We start from the raw sequence: 22,343 nt of genomic DNA, 5'->3' as shown, positions 1-22,343 counted from the left end.
CTCAGCCTGTAGAGCATGTGACTCTTGATCTCAGGGTTATGAGTTCAAGCCCCACGTTGCATGGAGCCTACTTAAAATAGAGATTAGAAAAAAATCTAAAGGAAGAAAGGGTATGGAGAAGCTATCTCAGGGAAATTTGGTTCAGAAGAGGGGAAAAAAGATGAAATATGGAGCTGAGAAGTTCTTCTTAGACCTTGGCCTGGCAAGGTAAGAGAAATGCTGTGGTCTCAGTACTGGGGAGCTCTGGAATTCCAGCCGGGCCTTAGTCCCAGTCTGCAGCTAGACAGAAAGCTCTTATTTCTTGAGGCTGGGAAGGCTCTAGGAGGAGGCTCTGCTTATACCAGCAGTGGAGGCTAGGACGAATGAAGAAGCACACTAGAGATCCCGGTGAAACACGGATGTACGTGTGCACCTGTGCCACATAGAGAACTGTGCTGGTGATTCTCTGCCCGTGTGTCATGATTTTACAGGTCTCGGCAGCAGGATTAAGTGAGGCCACGTTGCCAGGTGAAGGCCGTGCTGCGGGCATGTGCAGAACCGTGCGGCACAGCTAGTCAGGAGCACCGTCCCTGACCTCAGGGGCACAGGTCCTCGAGGAAGTGTCCACGCCTTTCCTGGAGGCATTAGAAGGGTGTCCGAGAAGCAGAGGCATCCCAGGTAAAATGGCAGGGCGGTTTCTCTTTCGGGACTGTGCTGGGCTGCGTTCCGCGTGGCCATGTCTGATACACGTCATTAGATGGGTTGTGGGATGTGGGCACGGCTTCATGAGGACGTGCACCATGGGGGGAACGTGGTCTCTGCTTGCAAAAAAGCGTACAACCTGAGGAGACATTCCCTAACTAGTGTTGAGACTGCTCTTAGGAACTGTTCTAGATTTCAAGCCTTTTTTTTGCCCCCTAGGACCATGGCTAATAAAACCCAGGAGGTTGGTGGTATCCACTTCCCTTTTCCCTTCACACCCTATTCCATCCAGAAGGACTTCATGGCAGAGCTCTATCAGGTGTTGGAGGCTGGCAAGATTGGAATATTTGAGAGTCCGACTGGCACTGTAAGTATATATTGTCAGGGGCCAAGAGGGTCCTTACGACACCGCAGAAGCCACCTAGCGTGTTGTTAACCTAGGCAGAAATTTTCATGGCTGAAGTTGTTCCCTTGGTTTATCTTTCTGAGTAATAGCCACTTCCTCTATTACATGTGAAACGCAGCCCCAGGGTCTGAGAACTGTTAGGCTGAAGACAGAGGAGAATTGGAGTGCCTCTAGAAACCGAGACCTAAAGCACCAAAGCTTTCCAAATTGTTCTGGGAACACAAATGCTTTGATGTTGAGAAACAAATTACCGTGGCTTTTTCACAGATTAAACATACTGGTTTAGTCTTCGGGAACGAGGTTACTGAGTGCTGGAGAGATCCAGCCAAAGGCCCCTGGGAGTTTCCTTCCAGGAGTGGAATGACAGAGGGATTTACTAACGGAGTGGCCAGGAGGAGGATTAGGGCTGCAGCGAGCAGTCCCTGCCTCTCGTTTAGAAAGTACTATGTGATAATGAGCGTGTGTATTGATGCGAAGGTCCCTCAGCCAGGTCGCAACCTCCTGGAGGTCCTCCGTGCCCCTGTCATCCTGCGGAACTTAGGAAGTTCGGCGCACAGGAGGCTCATAACCCAGTGCACCGGGCCTTCTTCCCCTACCCATCCCCTGAGATGGCTTTTAGTATCAGCCGCGACTTCCTCATTAGTAGATTTGGGTGTTTCAAGTCTTTATTTGACCTCTCTGCAGCAGTTAGTGTCCTTGAACAAATCCCTGTCCTTTGTTTAAAGTCATATAAAAAATTTAATAAAGAATAATGCATGTCATTTAAAAAGTTAAATTTCTCAAACTTGTTCTTTGGGCAGGTACTTTTTTAATTCTTTTACCTGGTTCCTAAGAAATATACTTGCAGAGCATATCTGAAATTGTAAGCTTGGTGCTGTAGTTTGATTTATTCATTTCAGTCATTGTGCCTTCCTCTTGTGATAGCTAAGATGCTGCTCTCCTACCAGCTCCGTTTCCTTCCTCGCCCCATCCTCCTGGTGTAGTTAGATGGGAAATTTTAGCCTCTGCTAAGTCAGTGTGCCCTGATTACAGGTTTTCTTCCTGAATAATTTTTGTTTTCCCAGAGTTGATAATTGCCTTTTAAAGCTGGTCTAGTTTTTAACATACCTACAGCACTTTCTCACGCCATCCAGGGGCCTCTCCGTATGATACTCCATCCAGAAAATGACCGCTTAGTCCGGCTGCTCAGGCTGCCATGACAAAATACCACAGACTGGGTGGCTCAGATGACAGACGTCTACTTCTCAGTTTGGGAGGCTGGGAAGTGCAAGGTTTGGGCAGCCTCTGGCTTCTGGCAGGGGTCTCTTCCTGGCTTGTAGGGGGCCCCCTTCTCACTGTGTCCTCACGTGGTAGAGAGATCTTTGGTGTCTCTCCCCCTTTTATGAGGACAGCAGTTTTATCAGATCAGGGCTCTATCCTTAGGACCTCATTTAACCATAATCCCCTCCTTGAAGGCCCTTTCTCCAATGCAGTCCCATGGGGTTAGGGCTTCAACTTACGAATTTGTGGGGGGACATAATTCACCCTATAGTAATTACGAACGCTGTTTTACCCTGGAGACTTCCTTCTCTAAGTTCTTCGTTTACTCCTAAGACCTAATTCACAGCCGTTGTACTAGGGATTTCCCTTCTCTCAAAAAAAAAAAAATCAACTTTATATTGACAAGTAATAGAACATACCCCTTTTAAATCCATGTCAGCGAGTGTTGACAGATGGAAACCCCTATGTGGACACCACCACGATGAAGATGCAAAACACGTCCAGCAGCCCAGGAAGTTTGTCGTAACCTTGGCTGCTGTTCTCCCCTCACACCCCAGCCCGGCCCAGCCAGTCAGTGATCACTTTCCATCTCTGTAGATGCGTTCTGTCTTTCTAAATGTCAGGAAAATGGAATCTTCCGGTAAGTACTGTTTTGTGACTAGCTGCTTTTGTTCAGCCAGCATAATGTCTTGGGGATTCTTCCATGTTGTTGTGTGTGTTCTTTTCTGTGTTGGATTCTCTGTTTCTCGGATTCCATATCTTCTTGGTTCACTTTGTTTTGGTAGAGAACGTTCCTGAAGGATTGTATGGGAGGTAAGATTCTGAGACTTCACTGGTCCGAAAATGTATGAATGTGCCTTCTCACTTGATTGGTAGTGATTCGTCGGTTGGGTAGATCATTCTCCCTGCAGAATGCTTTTCCCTCACAGGTGCTCCCTCTACCTTCTGCTTTCCATTGTTGCTACTGGGAGGTCCAGTGCAGCCTGCACCGCAGTCCTGGGTGACCGATCCACCCTGCCCTCCAGAGTTTCAGGCTGTCCTCTCTCCTTTGTCTTCTGAAATCTCGTGTTGATCGGTTCGATGAGTGTGTTTAGTTCTTTGTGTTGGCCTCTTGGTGGGCACTTTGCATCTGGAGGCTTCTATCTTTCCATTCTGAGATGTTTTCACACACTTGATAATCTTCCGGGTACTTCCATTCTTTGAGTTTTGGACCTCCTGCTTAATCCCGTAATTTTCTGTTCTTCTAATTGCCTCTTTGGGCGTATTGGTTTGTTTTTGTTTTGTTTTGCTTTGAGTTCTACTTCTTCAAGATTCCTTTGACTGTGTTGTCCAGTCTTTCTATTCAGCTTATTTCTGTTATCCTATCTTTAATATTTAAGAACTTGTTCGTATCCCCTGCTTCTTAAAAATAGCATCCTGTTCTTGTTTCATGGAAATAATATCTTTCTGAGGATGTCAGTTAAAGTAGCATTTTTGAATTTCTTCCACCCTGCGTCATCTCATCGTCCATCCTCCTCCCTCCCCCAGTTTGGGTTCTGTGTTTTGTTGAGAGGCTTTCCTCAAATGTCTGGTGATCCTTGGCTGTCTTCTGTTGGTGTTCAAGAAAAAGCCACCACAGGGCTGACCGACAGGCCGTGGTGCAGGCTGGCTGTGGACTGATGGGCTAGCCTCTCTGGTGGGGCCTCCAGTGACCAGTGTCTGTGTGATTTCTCTCGAGCCATCCAGTTTTTCCAGAGAAGGCTCCTTTAAACTCTTACCTTCTGGTCCCAACCTGATGGCCAGTATTCTTGAGGGTGTCCTGGGGAAGCGGCTTCGGGTGCATGGTCTTTCACTTAGTGTCCTGCTTTGAGTCCGGCCCTCTTCCCCACCGCTCACTCGACCCACCATCTCCAGAGCCCTCCTGATTCAGCTCCTCCAGAGGGTACACATCCTGTCTTCTGCAGGGAGGGGACGTCCTTGGCAATTTTGGGGTTTCTGAGGAGGGATCGGGGGAGATCTCGCAGGCACTTAGGCTTAGCATCCTTTACTCCTCTCAGTTTTGGTTCTCTGCTTCCCATCTCCTAAAACCTGTTACTTTCCCTTCTTCCACTTTCTTTGTTTCTGTGGGTTTAAGGTTCTTTTATTCCTTTGATGTAATTTTAGCATGTTTCAGAAAAGAACACAGAGCATGTGTTCATTCTGCCGTTTAACCTGAAGGCTCAGGTCCCCATCTCAGCCTTCTGCCCGTTCCATGCATCCTGTTCCTCTGCCCAGCCCTTTCTTAATGATGGTTCCAGGGCCTCCTGTCCTTGTTGTGACTTCAGTTACCGTCCCATTCTGACATTGTCTAAATCCTGCCTCTAGTAAGCCCTGCCTCCTGTTGTTGGCGCCCCACTGCTCACACGGGTGCCATACCGTTACACGTGGTGCCTCCCCTGCTGGACCTCTGCCTTGGTGGCCAAGCTCCCGGCTTAACTCCTGATGATGCCTGCTTCACTTGTCCGTGTCCCCTTTCTAGCCTTTCATGAGTCTGCCACACTGTGCTGACCTCTCCACCTGGAGCCCATGCTTCACAGGGAAATGTGATGCCCCGTGGTTCGTGTAAGTTTGCACCTGTGGGCATTTTCTAGAGAACTCTCCTTCACAGCGTCAAGCCCAGTGCTTGCTACAGTGTGGGTGTTTAGAACGCGTGAACTAACCAGGCATAAATTTTATAACCGTGATGTCTTGGATGGTACCCCACGAAGTAACATTGTTCAAAGCCGGGTGTGTTGTGGGTACTTTATTAAATTTATTTCCTAACCGAGGTGAGCATTTGGTCATACATGCTTTTAACATTTTCCAATTTAAATTTTTGTTGTCTTACTAGAAGATATAGGATTGTGGGCCTCAGTTTTCCTTTGTCTTTGTGATAGAGTGTGTTCACAGTTGTTGCTGGAAGGTAACTTTGACGTTCCCTTAGGAACTTCCTCAGCTCACTTCCCAGTGGAGGGTGCTGGGGAGTGCTGTTCGGAAGTTTTTGCCATTCTGTATTTATCAGAAGCTGAGAGAAGTGGCATATAGGGGGCTTTTCCAAAGATATGTCATCTATTCATTGTTCAGAAGTGCCATTCTGTCATAGGGCCTTTTAAGAATTTCATGAAATAGGTTCTTATTCCAGGACGTAATAATCCTACTGCTATTACTTAAAAATAGCAAAAAAAAAAAAAAAAAAAAGCTAGCTCCTATTGCTCACTTATGTATCGGGTATTGTTCTGATCCTGGTGTAGGTATTAGCTTTTATGGGTATGAACTTACTGCTTGCGGCAATTCTGAGGAAGATTCTCTCTCTCTCTCTCTCTCTCTCTCTCTCTCTCTGTCTCACACACACACACACACTTCCTGCCTCCTTTTTTTTTCTTGTTTTTTTTTTAACTTCTCATTTTTGCATGTGTGGAGCCAACAAACCTAGAGAGGTTAGCCTCACGTCACAGAGCTGGTGAGTGGAAGAGCCAGTATTGGGCCAGGAAGGCCAGAGTCTGAAGCCTTAGCCGGTATGCCCCGCTCTTCCCCAGCTCTGAAGACTGTGCGTTTTACATATGGGTCGTTCAAGCCCATGTTAGGTTCAGGACCTATCTGGATACTCTGAGGTCCCCCTGGGTTAAGCAGGCTCGGAGAGCTGACTGCCTGACCAGAACATGTTGGCTGCTGCAGAGACTTGTCTGCACTGAACTGCCCTTTGGACCCCAGCAGCAGCGGCCTTAGGGAACCCACACAGCGGCCTTCCAGAAGGATTGTGTTAGTGCTCCCACTGCTGTTACAGAGTTCCGCAAGCTGGGGGCCTAAACCACAGAAGCTTACTCTTCACAGCTCAGGAGGCCATAAGTGCAGACTCAGGGTGTCAGCAGGGAGGGTTCTGTCTGAGGGCCGCAAGAGGAGACGCCGTTCCGGCCCTCTCGGCTGGTAGGTGGCCATCCTCTTCTGTCTTACCGCATCACCTTCCCTCTGGCGGTGCCTCGGTGGCCCAATTTCCCCTTTGTGTAAGGACACCAGTCTTACTGGATCAGGGCCCCCCTCTTTCTTAATTAAACACATCTGCAGTGACACTATTTCCAAATAAGGTCACATTCTGAGACACTCAGGGTTAGGACTTACAGACGAATTTGAGGGGGGACACAACTGAACCCGCAGCAGTGGCCCACAGGGAATATTCTGGTCTTTAAATTAAGAATTGTGTTCTCCAGAGCAATTAGTTTGCTTTAAAAATTTTTTGAAGCCTGGGACTCACGGGACTGATCATGGTCTGTCTGCACATGGGCTGCATTAAAGCATAGAGCCAAATGTGGCTCCCCCTTAGTATATAGGATTTCAAGCCATGTATTTTTTGGCCTTAATTCTTTTTTGGAGCTTTTATCTAATTCCTCAGCTTCTAATTATGTTAACTTGCAGTACTTATATGTAACCTGATAAGCCACATTAAATTATTTTAGGAACAGTGAGCTCTATAATTAAAGCAAGAACTTTATTTTTATTTCTTCTTTTTTTCTATTTTTCCTGGCTATCCTTTTGCTAATTCTCTTCCTGTCCTTTCCCAGGTTGGTCTTAGAGTGCCTTCTAATATTTAAAGTTAGACCTTCCTCGAAGGCTTTATTAAAATGGGAAACGTCATTTGGAAAGCTTTGGTTTTTTGTTCTCGTTTTTGAAGACCTTTTTCTTCCTGTAGGGAAAATCTTTAAGTCTTATTTGTGGGGCCCTTTCCTGGCTCCGTGACTTTGAGCAGAAGAAGCATCAAGAAGAGGCACGTCTCCTTGAAACTGGAACTATCCCCTTAAGTGACGGGACGGAGCAGCCCCCGTCTCTCTCATCCTCCTGCAAAGAGACCCCAGACACCCCGAGGCCTGCGGGAGAGCCTGACTGGGTGACTCAGTTTGTACAGAAGAAAGAAGAAAGGGACCTGGTGGACCGACTGAAGGTAAGCTCTGGGGTGACGGGAGGTGGGAACCATCCAGGAAACAGGGCTTGGCTGGTACTTTGGGGTTGGTTCTGGGAGTTAGCGTGTCCTTTGCCTCCTCGGTGCCTTCTTGAGCCAGTGGTGCTGCGCCCGTGCTGTCTTTTTAAAGCTGATGTCAACAGGCCTCTAGACAGAGGGTGGACAGTTCCATTCATTACCCACCTGGGAAAGGCGCCTCACTGTTGCCATTGGTAACACAGTTCCGTGGCTGCGAATTCCATTAAGGGAATGAATTTGATTGAGAGTATGTGGCTTTGGGAGGGAGGGTCAGGGATGCTGCCGCCCCTGGAGTGTTGGCCACGGAGGGGAGAGCCGCCCCGCCCTGCCCCAGGTGCCGAGGCCTTGGGCTGAGCCCCAGACTCTTTAAGAAGGGCGTGGTTTGGGACTTCCTGCAGGAGTTTCCTTTCTGGCTACTTTACCCTCCAGGAGGAGCAGGTCCGGAGGAAGAAGCGAGAGGAGCGCCTGCAGCAGATCCGGCACAACGCGCAGCTCAAGTATGCCGCCAGGCGCGCGGTGAGCGTCTCTGCTGGGGCGGCAGAGGTCGCGCTGCGGGGGCCTTACGGTGTCGCTCGGTGGGGGAGTGGCCGGGTCTTCCGGCCCCGACCCCCGCCCCCGACCCCCGCCGGCTAAGTTCCCATCACCCAGTAGCTGCAGCTTGAGCTGAGCTATCGATACGGGGTGTGGACTCCGGTAGGAAAGCGAGGCCCGTGGCGGTGGCGTGTGCGTTGTCCTCAGTGGTAGCCACTCGGAGGCAAACTCGGTTGGGGGGGGCCGTACTGAGGTTTCTTTCCCTTTCCCGCTTGTGACGCTCCCACACAGAGACAGGAGGAAGAGGAAATGGAGCGTCTCCTCCGCCTCAGCAGGGAGATGCTAGCGGCGGGAGCAGAGGCCGAGCCACGAGAGCAGCTGGCATGTGGGGAGGAGGAGCTGGTCCTCGCCGAGTATGAGAGCGACGAGGAGAAGGGAGCGGCTAGTGGGTAAGATGGCGCCTCTCCTTCACCCCCGCCCCCGCCTGCGTGGGGCTCCCACGGCGGCAGCTCCTGTGCCCGAAGAGAGGCAGCTGCTTTGTGCCTCGCGAGGCCTCCGGAGGGGTGAGTGCCAGCCCCCTGCCGCAGCTCTCAGCCAGGCTCCTCGTGAGCGTGCGTCACTGCTGGTGACCGCGGTGGCCAGCCCTTCCCTCTGCCGGCCCTGGCTGCGTGGGTATGACCTCTGCTACCCTCGCGAGGTTTGTGTCTCCCCGTCACACCCGGCACGGGGCTGTGCCTTAGCCGAGGCCGCACGGCCAGGAGGCCGAGGAGCAGGGACTTGCACCCAGCCGGGCCGGCTCCAGGTCACGTGCTCTTTGCTCCCAGGCTGCAGCGTGGGAGCTTGAGGACGGAAACCATCAAGGTATCCTTAGCCTGAGTTGTTCTTTCCACCGTCTGGCTTCGGCCTGGGTTGCTGATTTGTGAGCAGTAAGCTGCTGGGTGGAGTAGAAGACACTCAAGATGACAGCGAGGCTATTCGGAGGTCGCGCCACCCCTCGTGGGATCTCCTTTTTCATTCATGCTTTAGTGGCGCAGATGACCTTTGAGGGTCTGCTCTAGTGCGGCGTGGTTCCTGATGCCAAGTACGCCGGGCATGCCCCCTGCCCTTGGAGAGCTTGCATGTGGTTGGGGGTGGGGTGGGACAGACGCGCAGGTGGTAGCTTCATGAAATGAGCGCATTTGCTCATGAGGAAAGTGAAACCGGGTGCAGTGGGTAGAGTGTGGGGTCGCATGTCTAGGTGAAGCCAGGAGAGGCCTCTGAGGAGGTGATGAAGGAGCGAGAAAGAGCCATGGGAAGACCTGGTAGGAGAGGTCTAGTCAGAGGCCTGCCGGTGCCCTGGTCTAGAAAGGGGCGCAGGTTTGGTGGGTTCGAGGGACACAGAGAAGGCCCAGGGGCTAAGAGCGAACGAGGAAGAGAGGGAATGAAGAGGCAGTTGTCTGTTTGGGCCTTGTAGTTCCACCGAGAGGTCTGGTGTCTTTCCCTGTGTCTCGGGGCTGCGGGAGGTTGTAAGCAGGGGAGTGACCTGATTGGGTTTGGGCATTAGGAAGGGCATTAGGTCATTTTTACATCAGCGGCTCTCTCCCAAGGCAGCAGTGCCCCTAGAGGTCATTCCTCTTGGGCTCCTAGCTTGGAAGGGGTGTCTCTTGCTCCTCTAAAGGTGACTCCAGGTCCCATGTGTCCGACGTTGTCATTGACACTGTGGTCACCATGTGTGTAGAGTGTAACTGCAGGGTCTGAAACCTTCTGTTGACTAGTGATGGAGAAAACCTTCACAGCCTGTCTGCAGTGCACCTTCTAACTTCACCCAAAGAGCTCAGTGTCGCGGCTGCCCTGACTTTTCTTTTTTTCCCTTCGGCTTTATTGAGATGTAATCGGGATGTGACATTGTGTGAGTTTAAGATGCACACCATGATGGTTTGGTACGCGTGTGCATTGCAAAATCATCACTCTGATGAGGTTACTTAAACCTATTTCTTTAAAGATGTGCTCTCCGGGCATCTCTAAGTACACAGTACGGTCTTGTTAATGATAGTTCTGATGATCTCTACCCTTTGACTGCCTTCACCCCACTTCCCAGCCCCTAGCAGTCTACTCTCTGTTTCTAGGAGTCTGGTTTTTTAGATTCCGCAGATGAGATGACACAGAATTTGTCCTTCTCTGACTTACATCACTTACTGTAATGCCGTCAGGGGTCATCTGTATTGTCACAAATGGCGGAATTGCCTTCCTTTTTGTGGCTATTTAAGTGTGTGTGTGTGTGTGTGTGTGTGCGCGTGAGAGAGAGAGAGAGAGAGAGAGAGAGAGGCAGAGACATGTTCTTTATCCAGTCATCTGTCAGTGGATACTTTGGTTGTTTTCATTAGTTGCTGCCACGAACAGAAAGGTACAGGGATCTCCTTGGGATACGGGTTTCGTTTCCTTCAGATATATGCCCAGAAGTGGGCTTGCTGGATTATATGCTACTTAATATTTTTAATTTTTGAGAAACGTCCATGCTGTTTTCCAGAGTGGCCGCACCAATTTACGTTCCCGCCCACAGGGCACAGATTTCCTTTTCTCCACATTCTTGCCAACACTTTAAAAAAAAAAAAAAAGATTTATATATTTATTTATTTATTTGTGCGCCTGTGTGCACCCAAGGGGGAGTGGGGGGAAGGAGGGAGAAGCAGGCTCCCCGCTGAGCAGGGAGCCCAACATAGGGCTCCATCCCAGGACCCCGGGATCATGACCTGAGCAGAAGGCAGCCCCTTAACCGACTGAGCCCCCCAGGCGCCCTTTGCCAACACTTATCTTTTTGATTGTAGCCATTCTAGCAGGTGTGAGGTGATAGCTCATTGTGGTTTTGATTTGCGTTTTCTTGGGGGATCAGTGATGTTGAGCATCTTTTCATGTACCTGTTGACCATTTGTATGACTTCGAGAAAATGTCTATTCAGTTCCTCTGGCCATTTTTAATTGGATTATTTGCTTTTTTGCTGTTGAGTTGTAGGAGTTCCTTATATATTTTGGTTATAAGCCCCTTAATCAGGTAGGTGGTTCGCACATATTTTCTCCCATTTTTTGGTTCCCGTTCCATTTTGTTGATTGTTTTGCTGTGCAAAAGCTTTTTGGTTTGACATAGTTCCGCTTGTTTATTTTTCCCTTTTTTGCTTATATATATATTTTTTAAAGATTTTATTTATTTATTCGACAGAGATAGAGACAGCCAGCGAGAGAGGGAACACAAGCAGGGGGAGTGGGAGAGGAAGAAGCAGGCTCCTAGCGGAGGAGCCTGATGTGGGGCTCGATCCCATAACGCCGGGATCACGCCCTGAGCCGAAGGCAGACACTTAACCGCTGTGCCACCCAGGCGCCCCTTTTGCTTATACTTTTGATGTCATATTGAAAAAATCACTGTGAAGACCAATGTCATAAAGCTTTTTCTCTATGTTTTCTTCTAGGAGTTTTATGATTTTAGGTCTTACAGTTAAGTCTTTAATACACTTTGAGTTAGTTTTTGTGAGCGGTGTAGGATAGGGATTGGGTTTCATTTTTTGCATGTGACTGTTGAGTTTCCCCAGCACCATATTGAAGAGACTGTCTTTTCCTCATTGAGTATTCTTGGCTCCTTTGTCAAATATTACTTTACTTTATATGCATGGGTTTATTTCTGGGCTCTGTTCTGTTCCATAGGTCTCATATGTCTGTTTTTATGCCAGTACCATCCTGCTTTAATTACTCTACTGTTTTTATGCCGGGACTGTACTCTTTTGATTATCATACTGTTTAAAATCAGGAAGTGTGATGCCTCCAGCTTTGTTGTTCTTTCTCAAGATTGCTTTGGCTATTTGGGGTCTTTTGTGGTTCCATATGATTTCTAGGATTTTTTTTTCTATATCTGTTAAAAGTATTTTTGGATTCTTTTTTTTTTTTTTTTTTTTTAAAGATTTTTATTTATTTATTTGACAGAGAGAGAGAGAGAGAGAGACAGCCAGCGAGAGAGGGAACACAGCAGGGGGAGTGGGAGAGGAAGCAGCAGGCTCATAGCGGAGGAGCCTGACGTGGGGCTCGATCCCGGAACGCCGGGATCACGCCCTGAGCCGAAGGCAGACGCTTTAACCGCTGTGCCACCCAGGCGCCCCCGTATTTTTGGATTCTTGATACAGGATTGCACTGAATCTATAAATGGGTTTCAGTAGTGTGGACATTTTAGCAACATGAATTTTTCTGACCTCCAAACATGGGACAGTCTGTCATTCGTGTCTTCAGGTTCTTTCATCAAAGTCTTGTAGTTCTGAGTGTGTAAATCTTTACCTCCTAAGAATGTTATTGTTTTTGATGCCATTGTAAATTAGACTGTTTTATTTCTTTCTTGGAGAGTTCATTGTTAGCATGCAGAAATGAAATTGATTTTCGTGTGTTGATTTTGTACCCTACGACTTCGCTAAATTTGTTAATTAGTCCTAATGGGTTTTTGGTGCTATCTTCAGCTTTTCCTATGTATAATCGTGTCATTTGCGAGCACGTAGTTTCACTTCTTCCTTTCCAGTTTGGATGATTTTTCTTCCTTTTTCTTGTCTGATTGGTCTGGCCAGGACTTCCTCTGTGTTGCAGAGAAGAGGTGAAAGTGGGCACCTTTGTCTTAGTCTTGTCTTAGTGGAAGAGCTTTCGTTGTTGAGTATGACGTTAGCTGTGGGCTTGTCATAGATGGCCTTGGTTGTGTTGAGGTACATTCTTTATATACCTAAGAATGTCAAGAATTTATCATGAACAGATGTTGGATTTTGTCATTTGTTTTTTCTGTGTCTGTTGAGATGATCATGTGACTTTTCTCTATCATTCTGTTGATTGATGTATCACATTTACTAATTTGCGTACATTGAGCCATCCTTGTATCAGGCAGGAATCTCACTTGATCATGGGGCATGATCCTTTTAATGTGCTGTTGAATTCAGTTGGCTAGTATTTTGTAGAGAATGTTTGCATCTGTATTCATTGGGGATATATACTCGCTTGTAGTTTCCTGTCTTTGTAGGGTCATTATCTGGCTGTGGTTTTGGGGTAATGCTGGCCCCGTAAAATGAGTTTGGGAGTCAGGTTCCTCTTCAGTTTTTTGAAAGAGTTGGAGAAGGTTTGGCATCATTTCTTTAAATGTTTGGTAGAATTTGCCAGTGAAATCATCTGGCCCTGGATTTTTCTTTGTTGGTGCCAGAGGCTTGCCCTTAAGCACAGATTCCAGGACCTGGATTAGAACCAAAGCTTCTGACCCTGCCCGGGGCTGAGATGGCCAGACCTCTACGCATCCCACCTCGGGGAGGTAGGAGCAGCAAGTACTCTGTAAACCCTTTGCCACCTGCTTCCAGGATTACTTGCCCACTCTTGTACATCTCCTCGAGAGCCCCCCTGGGGACAGGAGAAAGAACTTGAGTGGGGTTTGTGACTATTAGAGAAACAAAGTGCTACTTAGGGCCTGCGCCTGAGCCATTAATCCTGCAGATTAACTTCTACAGCTTCCAGTGCCCTGGCATTTGGACAGACATGAGCCTCTCTGAGAACACAACCAATTCTTTTTTCTTTTCTTTTTTTTTTTTCTTAAAACATTTCATTTATTCATTTGACAGAGAGGGAGAGAGAGAGAGAGAAAGTGAGAGAGCACAAGCAGGGGGAGTGGTGGAGAGGGAGAAGCAGACTCCCCGCCAAGCAGGGAACCTGATGCGGGGCTGGATCCCAGGGCTCTGGGGATCATGACCTGAGCTGAAGGCAGATGCTTAACCGACTGAGCCACCCAGGCGCCCCAACCAATTCTGAATATAAAATTTTCGCTCTTCATTTCTTCACACTTCCAACTTCTTATCTAGATCTGGTTGAGTTTGCTTACTTTGTGGTACGTGATTGAAATCAAGGCCTGTCAGACAAAGCGGGCGGAACGATTATTTATTTATTGACCGGAAAAGCAACCCTATAAATAACTCCTCTTCTAATTGCCCAAGGGAGTCAGCATTTCTACCTTAAAAAAAATTAATCTGCCAGGTGAACAAAAAGAATCCCAGTGATGGCCCTGTAGGGGGAGTGTATCTGTAAAAGATTTTGTGTTTTTCGGGGAGCTTAGACTAATAATGTTGACTAACCATTCAGCCTTGTAACGCAGGCTTGACCTCCCTCCCAGTCCCTCAGTGCACGTGGGCTCTTCATTCATTGCTGGGAAGGGTGAGGTGCCAAGGAGAGAAGAGGTTTGTCTGGTTCTGGGTGATAGCATCTTTTAGTCAGTTAGTCAGTCGTGACTTCCCTCAGGAAATGTGCATGGAGTTCCTGCTATGTTTCAAGGCGTGGGTCGGACTCCCCGGCCCTCATAGAAGCAAGACACCCCCAAGTCCTGCCTGTGGACATGAGTCTGGAGGGGTGGACAGACCAAGAATGGGTGATTTTGAATGAGATGGGTGTTGCAAAGAACAGGTGCAGGGGGCTACAGCACTGTGTCGAGGGGCAGCCGAGCCTCTAGGGGAGGTTGAGGCAGGCTGCCCAGAGGCGGCAGTGTTTATGTGGGCATCTCAAGGTTGACAGAGTTGGCTAGGTAAAAGAGGAGGTGAGGGGAGAGCACCTTCCAGGCAAAGAGAACAGCATGTCCAAGGCTCTGAGGTGGTAAAGAGCAAAGTTCTGTGGGGAGCTGAGAGAACTCCAGTTTGCTGGAGGGTGGACGGTGAGGACAGAGTAGGCTTTGATGATGGACAGAGTCAGACACCGAGCCTAGGTTTTGGTAATACTGTGCCCCTTTCTCCTTTCCCTCATGAGTGGCAGTGGGAGGGTGGGGTTGGTGTTAGCCGGCGTGTCTCTCTGAGCGAGTGAGCAAGCTAGCAAGCACTTGCTTTGGTGGGACTTTGTTGCTGGGATGTGTCTGTCCCTCTGGCTCAGAGCTCCAGCCTCTGCTCTGCTGGCATCTGGTGATAGCAACTACATCTTACTGGTTTAGGTCCAGGGCTGGTTGCTGGCCCACAGTAGAGGCTCAGTAAGTGTGTTTTTAGTTGACCCGAGTTCTCTGAGTTTCTGTGTTATTTTTTTCCCTCAGAGTAGACGAGGATGAGGATGACCCAGAGGAAGAACATGTAACTAAGGTAAGACATCGTGTCCTGGGTATTCTGGGATTGGTCCTGAGTCCAGGGCTCTGTGTCCCGTCCCCCACCCCCCCACAGCCACTGCTTCTCGCTTTCTCAGACAAAGAGCCTCTGGCCCCCTGACTCTGGGGTTCCAGACCCAGACCTCAGTGTTGAGGGGCTCACTTGGCAGGCCCATGGACCGGTGGTGTTTGTCTGTGGGATTGGTGGGAGGTGGGGGCAGGCCGGAGCACAAGTACCCTGCCCTTTGGTTCCCTCTTCTCTTGTTTGTGTTTTCATTGGCATGGCATGGTATGAGGTACGTAGGGTTCTGACACCTGTCATGTTTAAAAACATTTGGTTTCATTTGTGTAAGACTTTTTTCTCTGTTGAAAGTAGATATTTTCCTCCTATTTCTCTTCTCCTCTTCTTGCTTTTCTCAGTCTCAGAAGAGCATAGAGTACAGCTCAGCTCCCCCTGCCCTACTGCGAGCCTGGCCCCCAAACCCTTTGGGAGGTGTGCGTGGACAGCCCACCCCCGACATGCTCCCCAGAATCTAATCTGGGAACCACAGCTCAGGGAGGCAGCCTGTCCTAAGATGACCAAGCCCTGTGAAGTGGCTGGCTTCACGGCTGAGCAGGACTGACGGGAGGAGCTCCATGTTGTGGGTATTCTTGTAAATTCTGGAGCTGAGGGGGAGGCGGGGACTGCCTCGGCCCTGCGTTAGCTGAGACCTGCTGTGGGACAGAGTCCTGTTGCTTGAGGTTTGTGTGTTTGTGGCCATTCTCCCCGGTCCCTCAGCCTGCTAGGCCACGCATTCCTTGATGTGCAGAGAATGTTTGGAGATGGTGTAGATTCTTCTTTGAAATCCCCTGCTTCTCCTCGGAGCAGATTTACTACTGCAGTCGGACACACTCCCAGCTGGCTCAGTTTGTGCGCGAGGTACAGAGGAGCCCCTTTGGCAAGGACACCCGGCTTGTCTCCCTCGGCTCTCGGCAGGTACGCAGAGGCATTGCGCCTTGGTGCAGGTGCCATCCTGCTCCCTCTCCTGGGCCTTCGTCCTCCTCTTCCAGGCGTGGAAGGATGGTGGGTCCAGGGCAGGCTCTGCAATGGGAGGACCGGCCTCTCCTGGTTGTTGGCTGGGCTGGGGAGGCCCCAGAGGGTTGCTGTATATCATGTAGCCATTGCTGTAGCTCTTTCTCCTCTGTCTTCTAGAATCTCTGTATAAACGAAGATGTGAAAACCCTGGGTTCTGCGCAGCTTATCAATGACCGCTGCATGGAGATGCAGAGAAGCAAACATGGTAGCCCCCAGCCCCTGGAGCTGTGTGGAGAGCCTCTGGGGTGCTTGTGTAGCCTGGGGCCATACTGAGAAGGGGGGGCAGGCTGCAAGTGGACCAGGGACGTGGGAGATAGACAGTGACAGCTGGCACCTTCCTAAAGATCGTCTCCTTGGGAAAAGGCGTTTTGCTTTTTGGGTCAGTGTCTAGTCCAGAGCCCTGGCTCTGAGGTGATTTTATTGGCTTTTCCTAGAGAACACAGAGTTAAATGCCAGAATGGTAGGACCATCCTAAGCAGTACTGGGAAGGGTTTGTTAGACCCTGCCCCATGGAATTGGGTCTTGGCGTTATAGACCCACTGCTGGCCCCGTGGACAGGTGTCATTCCTTGTGCCTTTTCCCCCTCAGAGAAGAGCAAAGCTGAGGAAGAGAAGCCCAAGAGGAGAAGGCAAGAGCACCGGGCCGCCTGCCCCTTCTATAGCTACGAGCAGCTGCATCTCCTCAGAGACCAGGTCCTGGTGGGGGTGAAGGACATTGAGCAGTTGGTGGCGCTGGGGAAGGAGGCTCGGGCCTGTCCCTATTACGGGAGCCGGTTTGCCATTCCAGCAGCCCAGGTAAAGACCCTGGAGGGTTGGGCAGTAACTCTTGGCTCTAACTGTGGCCTCAGCCATGAGGGATTTCCTCATTCCTCTTAATTCAGGAGGATGTCCCTGGCCGTGTTTGGACTCACCACACCGCACCCTGGTGACCTGTCACCCCCTCTGTCCTAGTGCATGGGGTGGGGGCAGCCCCGGGTCCCCTGTGGCTCTGGGTTGCAGGAATAGTTGGCCTTACTGGGGACAGCAGATAAGAACTGGGAAGGGGTGTGCAGTCCTAGAGAAACCAGAGTCTTGGGGTGCAGGGCAGTGGGAAGCTGAGAGGATGCAGTCAGGGTGCTGTGGAACAGAAATGTCTCCAAATGGCCTTTCAGACAAACCGTCCTGACGTAGGCACCTACCTGCCAGTGTGGGAGAAGACTGTCTTCTCTAAACTTGCCATGTTGGGGTTCACCTTTACATACAGAGAAAAACTGCCAATTTGACAGATCAAAAATATTGTTATTTGGTATGATTTTACTGTCTTCGTGCTACTGCTTAATTCGAGTGACTTTTGGAAATAGGGTTTCATTTGTGGAGAATTCCATACAAGCAGGAAAGATTAGGTAGGCTTTCAGAGATTCAGGGAACAATGTTAGTAATGATTTTACAAGGCAGTTAAATGCTTGTTAGTATACTACCCAGAACTATGTTGCATGGGTGTTCAAAGGGACGTTCTAGAACCTTCCCAGCCCCCACCATTGTTGCATGCCTTTCCTGGGGTCTGTCTGCACGTTGTAAGATCAGTGCCATAGATACCTGTGTGCAGAATAATAAGATGTCCTGAGATTTTCATGATCTTGACTTTTTGAGACACTTGTTGCCTCATTTTTGCTTTGTAGTATCCCCCTGAAAAAGCAAAGGCAGGTATTACCTATACGTACACATGAGAACACAGGCCCAGAAAGGCTAAGTAATTTATCTGTTTTCTCACAGTACGTGAGTAATGGAGGCAGGATTAAAGCTGGGCCTTTAAGTTTCCAGTTTTCTGGAGTTTCACCTAACCAGTACTCTCTTAACTGGAAAATCGTCCTCACAAGTAGCACCTAAAAATTTATGGAATGCTTTTATTTTTGTTGCCCTGACTTCCAGCCCTTAGGCCTCATTTGGGATAGAGTTTATCAAGTCCATTTTGCAGATGAAGAAACTGAAACAAAGAGGTTAAGTGACTTTCGGGGATTCACACAGCTGGGAGGTAGTTAGCTCCAAGACCAGAAGGCAGGGCTGCCTGCTAGTACGCCCGGGGTGTGCATTGTGTTTTGAGGAACCTCAGGGGTTCCACACTCCTCTCTGCTCCCCTCTCCCACCCCCACTCTTGGTTCGGTCAGAATCAGACTGGTTCCAGTTTTGTCTGTTTCGTGTATGATCCACAGAAAACTGGAGGCAAGCGTCTGGTGCTGAAAGCACAGTACCATGCTATAGCTGTCCCCACGCACATCTTGCGTGGCAACTAAAACCGTTCGCACCGGGCACTTAGAGTAGGTGGGGCACACCTGCCGGAGGGGCCCCCCCAAGTGCTCAGGCGGCCGCCCCTCCCCCCAGCTCGTGGTGCTGCCCTACCAGATGCTGCTGCATGCGGCCACCCGCCGGGCCGCGGGCATCCGGCTGCAGGGCCAGGTGGTGCTCATCGATGAGGCGCACAACCTGGTCGACACCATCACGGGCATTCACAGTGCGGAGGTCAGCGGTGCCCAGGTGGGTTGGCCTCTCCCTTCTTGGGCCAGGGCCTGCGTGGGGTAGAGGGATGCAGAGGGATGCGGAGGGAAGTGGATCATTTCTCTAAGCCCTGGAATTGGTCTGGCAGTGGCTTGGGGGAGGGTGCCCTGAGTTGAGGCAGTGGCATCGTCAGGGCCTGACTGGCTTTCCAGCAGACCGTAGAACTACGGGGACCCAGCTCAGGCGAGGTGGCTCAGAGTCCGTCCAGCCCAGGGTGCTAATACCTAGTTCTCTGTAAGCCAGGATGATAGGGTGAGGGAAGCAGGGTCCTCATGTAGCTGGACATTGTTAGCCTTGCTTGGAGGAGTGCGCAGGGTTTCTGAGAACCACTATCGATAGATTACCTCTGCTGTGCTGTGCAGGTGTGCAGTCTTGTAAGTTTTCACACTGCCTGCCTGTGGGCTGGTGTCCCTAGTTAACATTGAGAACTCGGAGATTCTGGGGGCATTTAAGCAGGGTGCGGAAGGTCACAGAGCTCATGAGTGTGGGTGGAGCTGGGACTTGACCACTGGTTTCTGACCTTGAAGCCCACGTGGCATCCCGTCACTTTTTTTTTTTCTTTAAAGATTTTATTATTTTAGGGGGGAAGAGAGAGGGTGCATGCACATGAGTAGGGGGGCAGGGGGGAGGGACAGAGGGAGAGAGAGAAGCAAGCTCCCCACTGAGCAAGGAGCCTGATGCGGGACTTGATTCCAGGACCCTGAGATCATGACATGAGCTGAAGTCAGACACTTAACTGACTGAGCCACCCACCCAAGCACCCCTACCACTTCTACCGACCAATGCCTGGGCTGACCTTAGACCAGGGTGTAATGGTTACCTTGAACCACCTCTCTGCTTAGTGGAAAACACGTCTGCCCAACCCAGTAAAACCTAGCAGGGAGTTCATTACCTGAGAGATTCAGCCTCTTGCTTTGTTCCCTGACCCAGTGTGGATTCTGCGGCAGAACCTCCCTTCCTTTGCCTCTCAGCTCCCAGCAGCCTCAAGGCCTTTTGTCTGTACCCAGGCCTACTCTGTTTACCTGCTTCCCATGTGGCCTGGCTGGCATTTTCTAGGCATAATCTAAGATGTCATTGGCACAGCTCTTGGCTGCTTGTTCAGAGCCTGGGCTGCCCTCACCCCCATTCTCTGTTCTCTTCAGCTCTGCCAGGCCCATTCCCAGTTGCTCCAGTATATGGAACGATATGGGTAAGACACTGCCTCCTGAGGGGGAAGGGAAAAATCCTGCTCTGGAGGGGGCCCAGCGCCAGAGAGGCCAGCGACCTGTTCCCCTCCTGGTCGTGGTGGTGTGTACCCCACACGGGCCGAGGGTGCTCGGGACGTGACAACTGGCTGTGAAGGCCTTGAGCCGCGGCGAGCCTTCTTTTCTGGGGGCTTAGTTATTGTTCGTGGCCTGCTTCGAAAGATACTAGAGAGCAGGGCCTCAGCTTGAGGCGCTTGGAAGGGGAGCTGCTTGTGCAGTACTACCACGTGTTCGTTGGTGTCTCCTTAGGAAGCGTCTGAAGGCCAAGAACTTGATGTACATCAAGCAGCTCCTGTACCTGTTGGAGAAGTTTGTGACTGTGTTGGGTGGTAAGGCTTCCTGTGGTCCATTCCCTGGGTGCCAGTCAGGACACCTGGGTTTTCTGCATCCTCAAGAATTGTCTTGGCCATTGATGTAGAAGATTCTTATTTTTTATAGCTTAGTTGAATTGTCTGACCTTAGATCCTTGTTTAGATTCCTAGTTTATTTCCCCCTGTCCTGAGCCAGACCCTACTCTCCAGGTAATAGTAACAACATAGTTTAGTAGGACTACGTGAAGTCACTTTGGAGTGTGCCTTTGAGGAAAGAAAGAAGCGCAGGCATGTTCACCCTCGTTGACAGATGAGTAAACTAGAGCTCAGAGCAGGGATGTGACCTGCCTCTGCTTCATGAACCTGGTAGGAGGGACTCTTGTGGCTCTGGGTCCCATGCAGCACAGCTCTGTGTCACCGACCCTTTCCTTTGCTGCATGGCTTTACTCCTGAAGGCTTACATGCAAGCTGAAGCTCCAGGAAGCCAAGGAGCATTTTGCAGGAGGGATTTTGTCGAATGCTGGTGTTCTTCCCTTCCATCTCTACTTTGCCCCTGGGCATCTCCTTGCGTCTGCATAAAGTGGGGTGGTCACTTGGTCCCGGCCTCCTTGGAGGAGGTGTGAGAAGAATGAAATCCACAAGGCTTTGGGCTCCGTGTGCAAACGTGGATCAGATTTTGAGGCTCCCTAGAGCCTGCTGTCCTCTCAGTGGGGTTTTTTGGTGCTTATAAATGGCAAAAAACCTTTCAAATATGAATGCTGTCTTTTTTGAGGAGTACAGTGTTCAGTGTGAGAAGCTGGGGGTCAGAGAATCACCATCTTGACCTGCTCGAATTCTGTGTTTTAGGGAACATTAAGCAAAATCCCAACACACAGAGCCTTTCGCAGACAGGTAAGAGGACTGCCCTCCGAGGCCCAGAGCTGCTCTGAGCCGGTTCTGAGGTCACCTCTGGGACCGTGGCCTTCAGAGTAAGGATTCCAAGACCCTTTGTTTACCCTAGGGACGGAGCTGAAGACCATCAATGACTTCCTCTTTGAGAGCCAGATTGACAACATCAACCTGTTCAAGGTAGAGATTTTCACTTTTTTGTGTCCGCACATCCCATTTCCTTATCTTTATTACCACCTGTGAGCAGAACACTGTGTGAAGACAGAGGAATAAAAAGGAAATTTCTTCTGTCCTCAAGCAGTCTAGAAGTCTGAGGACCTACAGCATAGATGTTTGTAATTACTTGACCCTTAAAGCATTGCATCAGCAAGAAAAAAAATAAATCTTCAATCTAGGGATTGGTAAGAAAAGGAGCCTTTCATTTTCCCAAATAAGCACAAATAGAAATTCCCAGATCCTTTGCCTTGTTCCATCTTCCTTCCGGCACAGTCTCTGCCCTGGGCTTCTGGTCCGGGCAGGGGTTAACATCGGGAGCGTGGTCCTGCTGTTGGGCTGAGGGGGCTGCGAACTAGCTCCCCTCCCCCCAGTCCGGCCTTGGGCTTGAGTGCAGCCTGCGGTGGTAGCTCGCTCCGGGCCCTCTGTGCAGGCTCCCGCCGCCGTCGCCGGACTCGCGACTCAGGGATTCTAAGTGACTAATAATACAGGGCACTTACTGCGTTCAAGGCAGCGCACCAGGTTCTGTGACTCCGGGGGGCAATGTACTATCACCATTCAAAAGCAGAGGGACCGAGGCTGGGAGACATTACCCCAGGAGGGACAGGCACAGGCCACGTGCAAGTGAGCAAATGGTGCCTGGCGTGTGAGCCCTGGACTCCCGACCCTGTCGCTCTCCCTCCTGCCTTCCCATCTGTCTTCACACCTCCAGCTTACTCGTGTTGGTCCTGGCACTGCCATGACCCCATCAGACAGGCTGGCAATCTGAGGCCTTTTTGATTCCTTTTTTCTTCCGTTGGGTCCCGCATGCAAACAGTTGGGCTGGGCCGCAGAGCTGGAAATAGCTCTTGAACTTCCGTGGCCTTTCCGTTCCCGCGGCTGCTACGTCAGGGCAGGCTCTTCTCCTGCTGCCTTCTCCCTGCTGTCCCTCCCTCTCCCTTCTGATGTCTCTCCTGCACTGCAGTCTAGTGGAGCTCCACTGAAAGATCGTGCTCTTTTTAGAAATCTTCAAAGGCTTCAGCTCCCTGTCATCCTTCCCAGGCTACACATAGCGGACGCGCCAGGCGTCCCCGAACAAGCCCCAGGCTTTACCTCCTTCGTGCCTTTGCTCATATAGGTTTTTTATTTTATTTTTTTTATTTTTTCAT

The 22,343-nt window shown here is 50.1% G+C and overlaps 1 protein-coding gene across 1 annotated transcript in view; it reads left to right on the top strand.

The window, feature by feature from the left end:
* The window catches only part of DDX11 (DEAD/H-box helicase 11), a 34,464-nt gene that overhangs the window by 3,413 nt on the left and 8,708 nt on the right, over nt 1-22,343 (top strand). Inside the window, exons 2-15 of the mRNA XM_040642029.1 lie at nt 471-657; nt 901-1,048; nt 7,029-7,277; nt 7,743-7,829; nt 8,136-8,293; nt 14,886-14,931; nt 15,802-15,909; nt 16,126-16,213; nt 16,597-16,802; nt 18,366-18,518; nt 19,682-19,728; nt 20,033-20,112; nt 20,941-20,985; nt 21,095-21,162. Coding sequence (XP_040497963.1) covers nt 905-1,048; nt 7,029-7,277; nt 7,743-7,829; nt 8,136-8,293; nt 14,886-14,931; nt 15,802-15,909; nt 16,126-16,213; nt 16,597-16,802; nt 18,366-18,518; nt 19,682-19,728; nt 20,033-20,112; nt 20,941-20,985; nt 21,095-21,162 — 1,479 coding nt within the window. The 5' untranslated portion in view covers nt 471-657; nt 901-904. The remainder of the gene's footprint in view (nt 1-470; nt 658-900; nt 1,049-7,028; nt 7,278-7,742; nt 7,830-8,135; nt 8,294-14,885; nt 14,932-15,801; nt 15,910-16,125; nt 16,214-16,596; nt 16,803-18,365; nt 18,519-19,681; nt 19,729-20,032; nt 20,113-20,940; nt 20,986-21,094; nt 21,163-22,343) is intronic.

The sequence above is a fragment of the Ursus maritimus genome, unplaced genomic scaffold (assembly GCF_017311325.1).
Source record: "Ursus maritimus isolate PB19 unplaced genomic scaffold, ASM1731132v1 scaffold_26, whole genome shotgun sequence".
In the NCBI taxonomy this organism is placed as follows: Eukaryota; Metazoa; Chordata; class Mammalia; order Carnivora; family Ursidae; genus Ursus; species Ursus maritimus.
The sequence above is the reverse complement of the archived record's forward strand: the minus strand, read 5'-3'. Positions and strand labels throughout refer to the sequence as shown.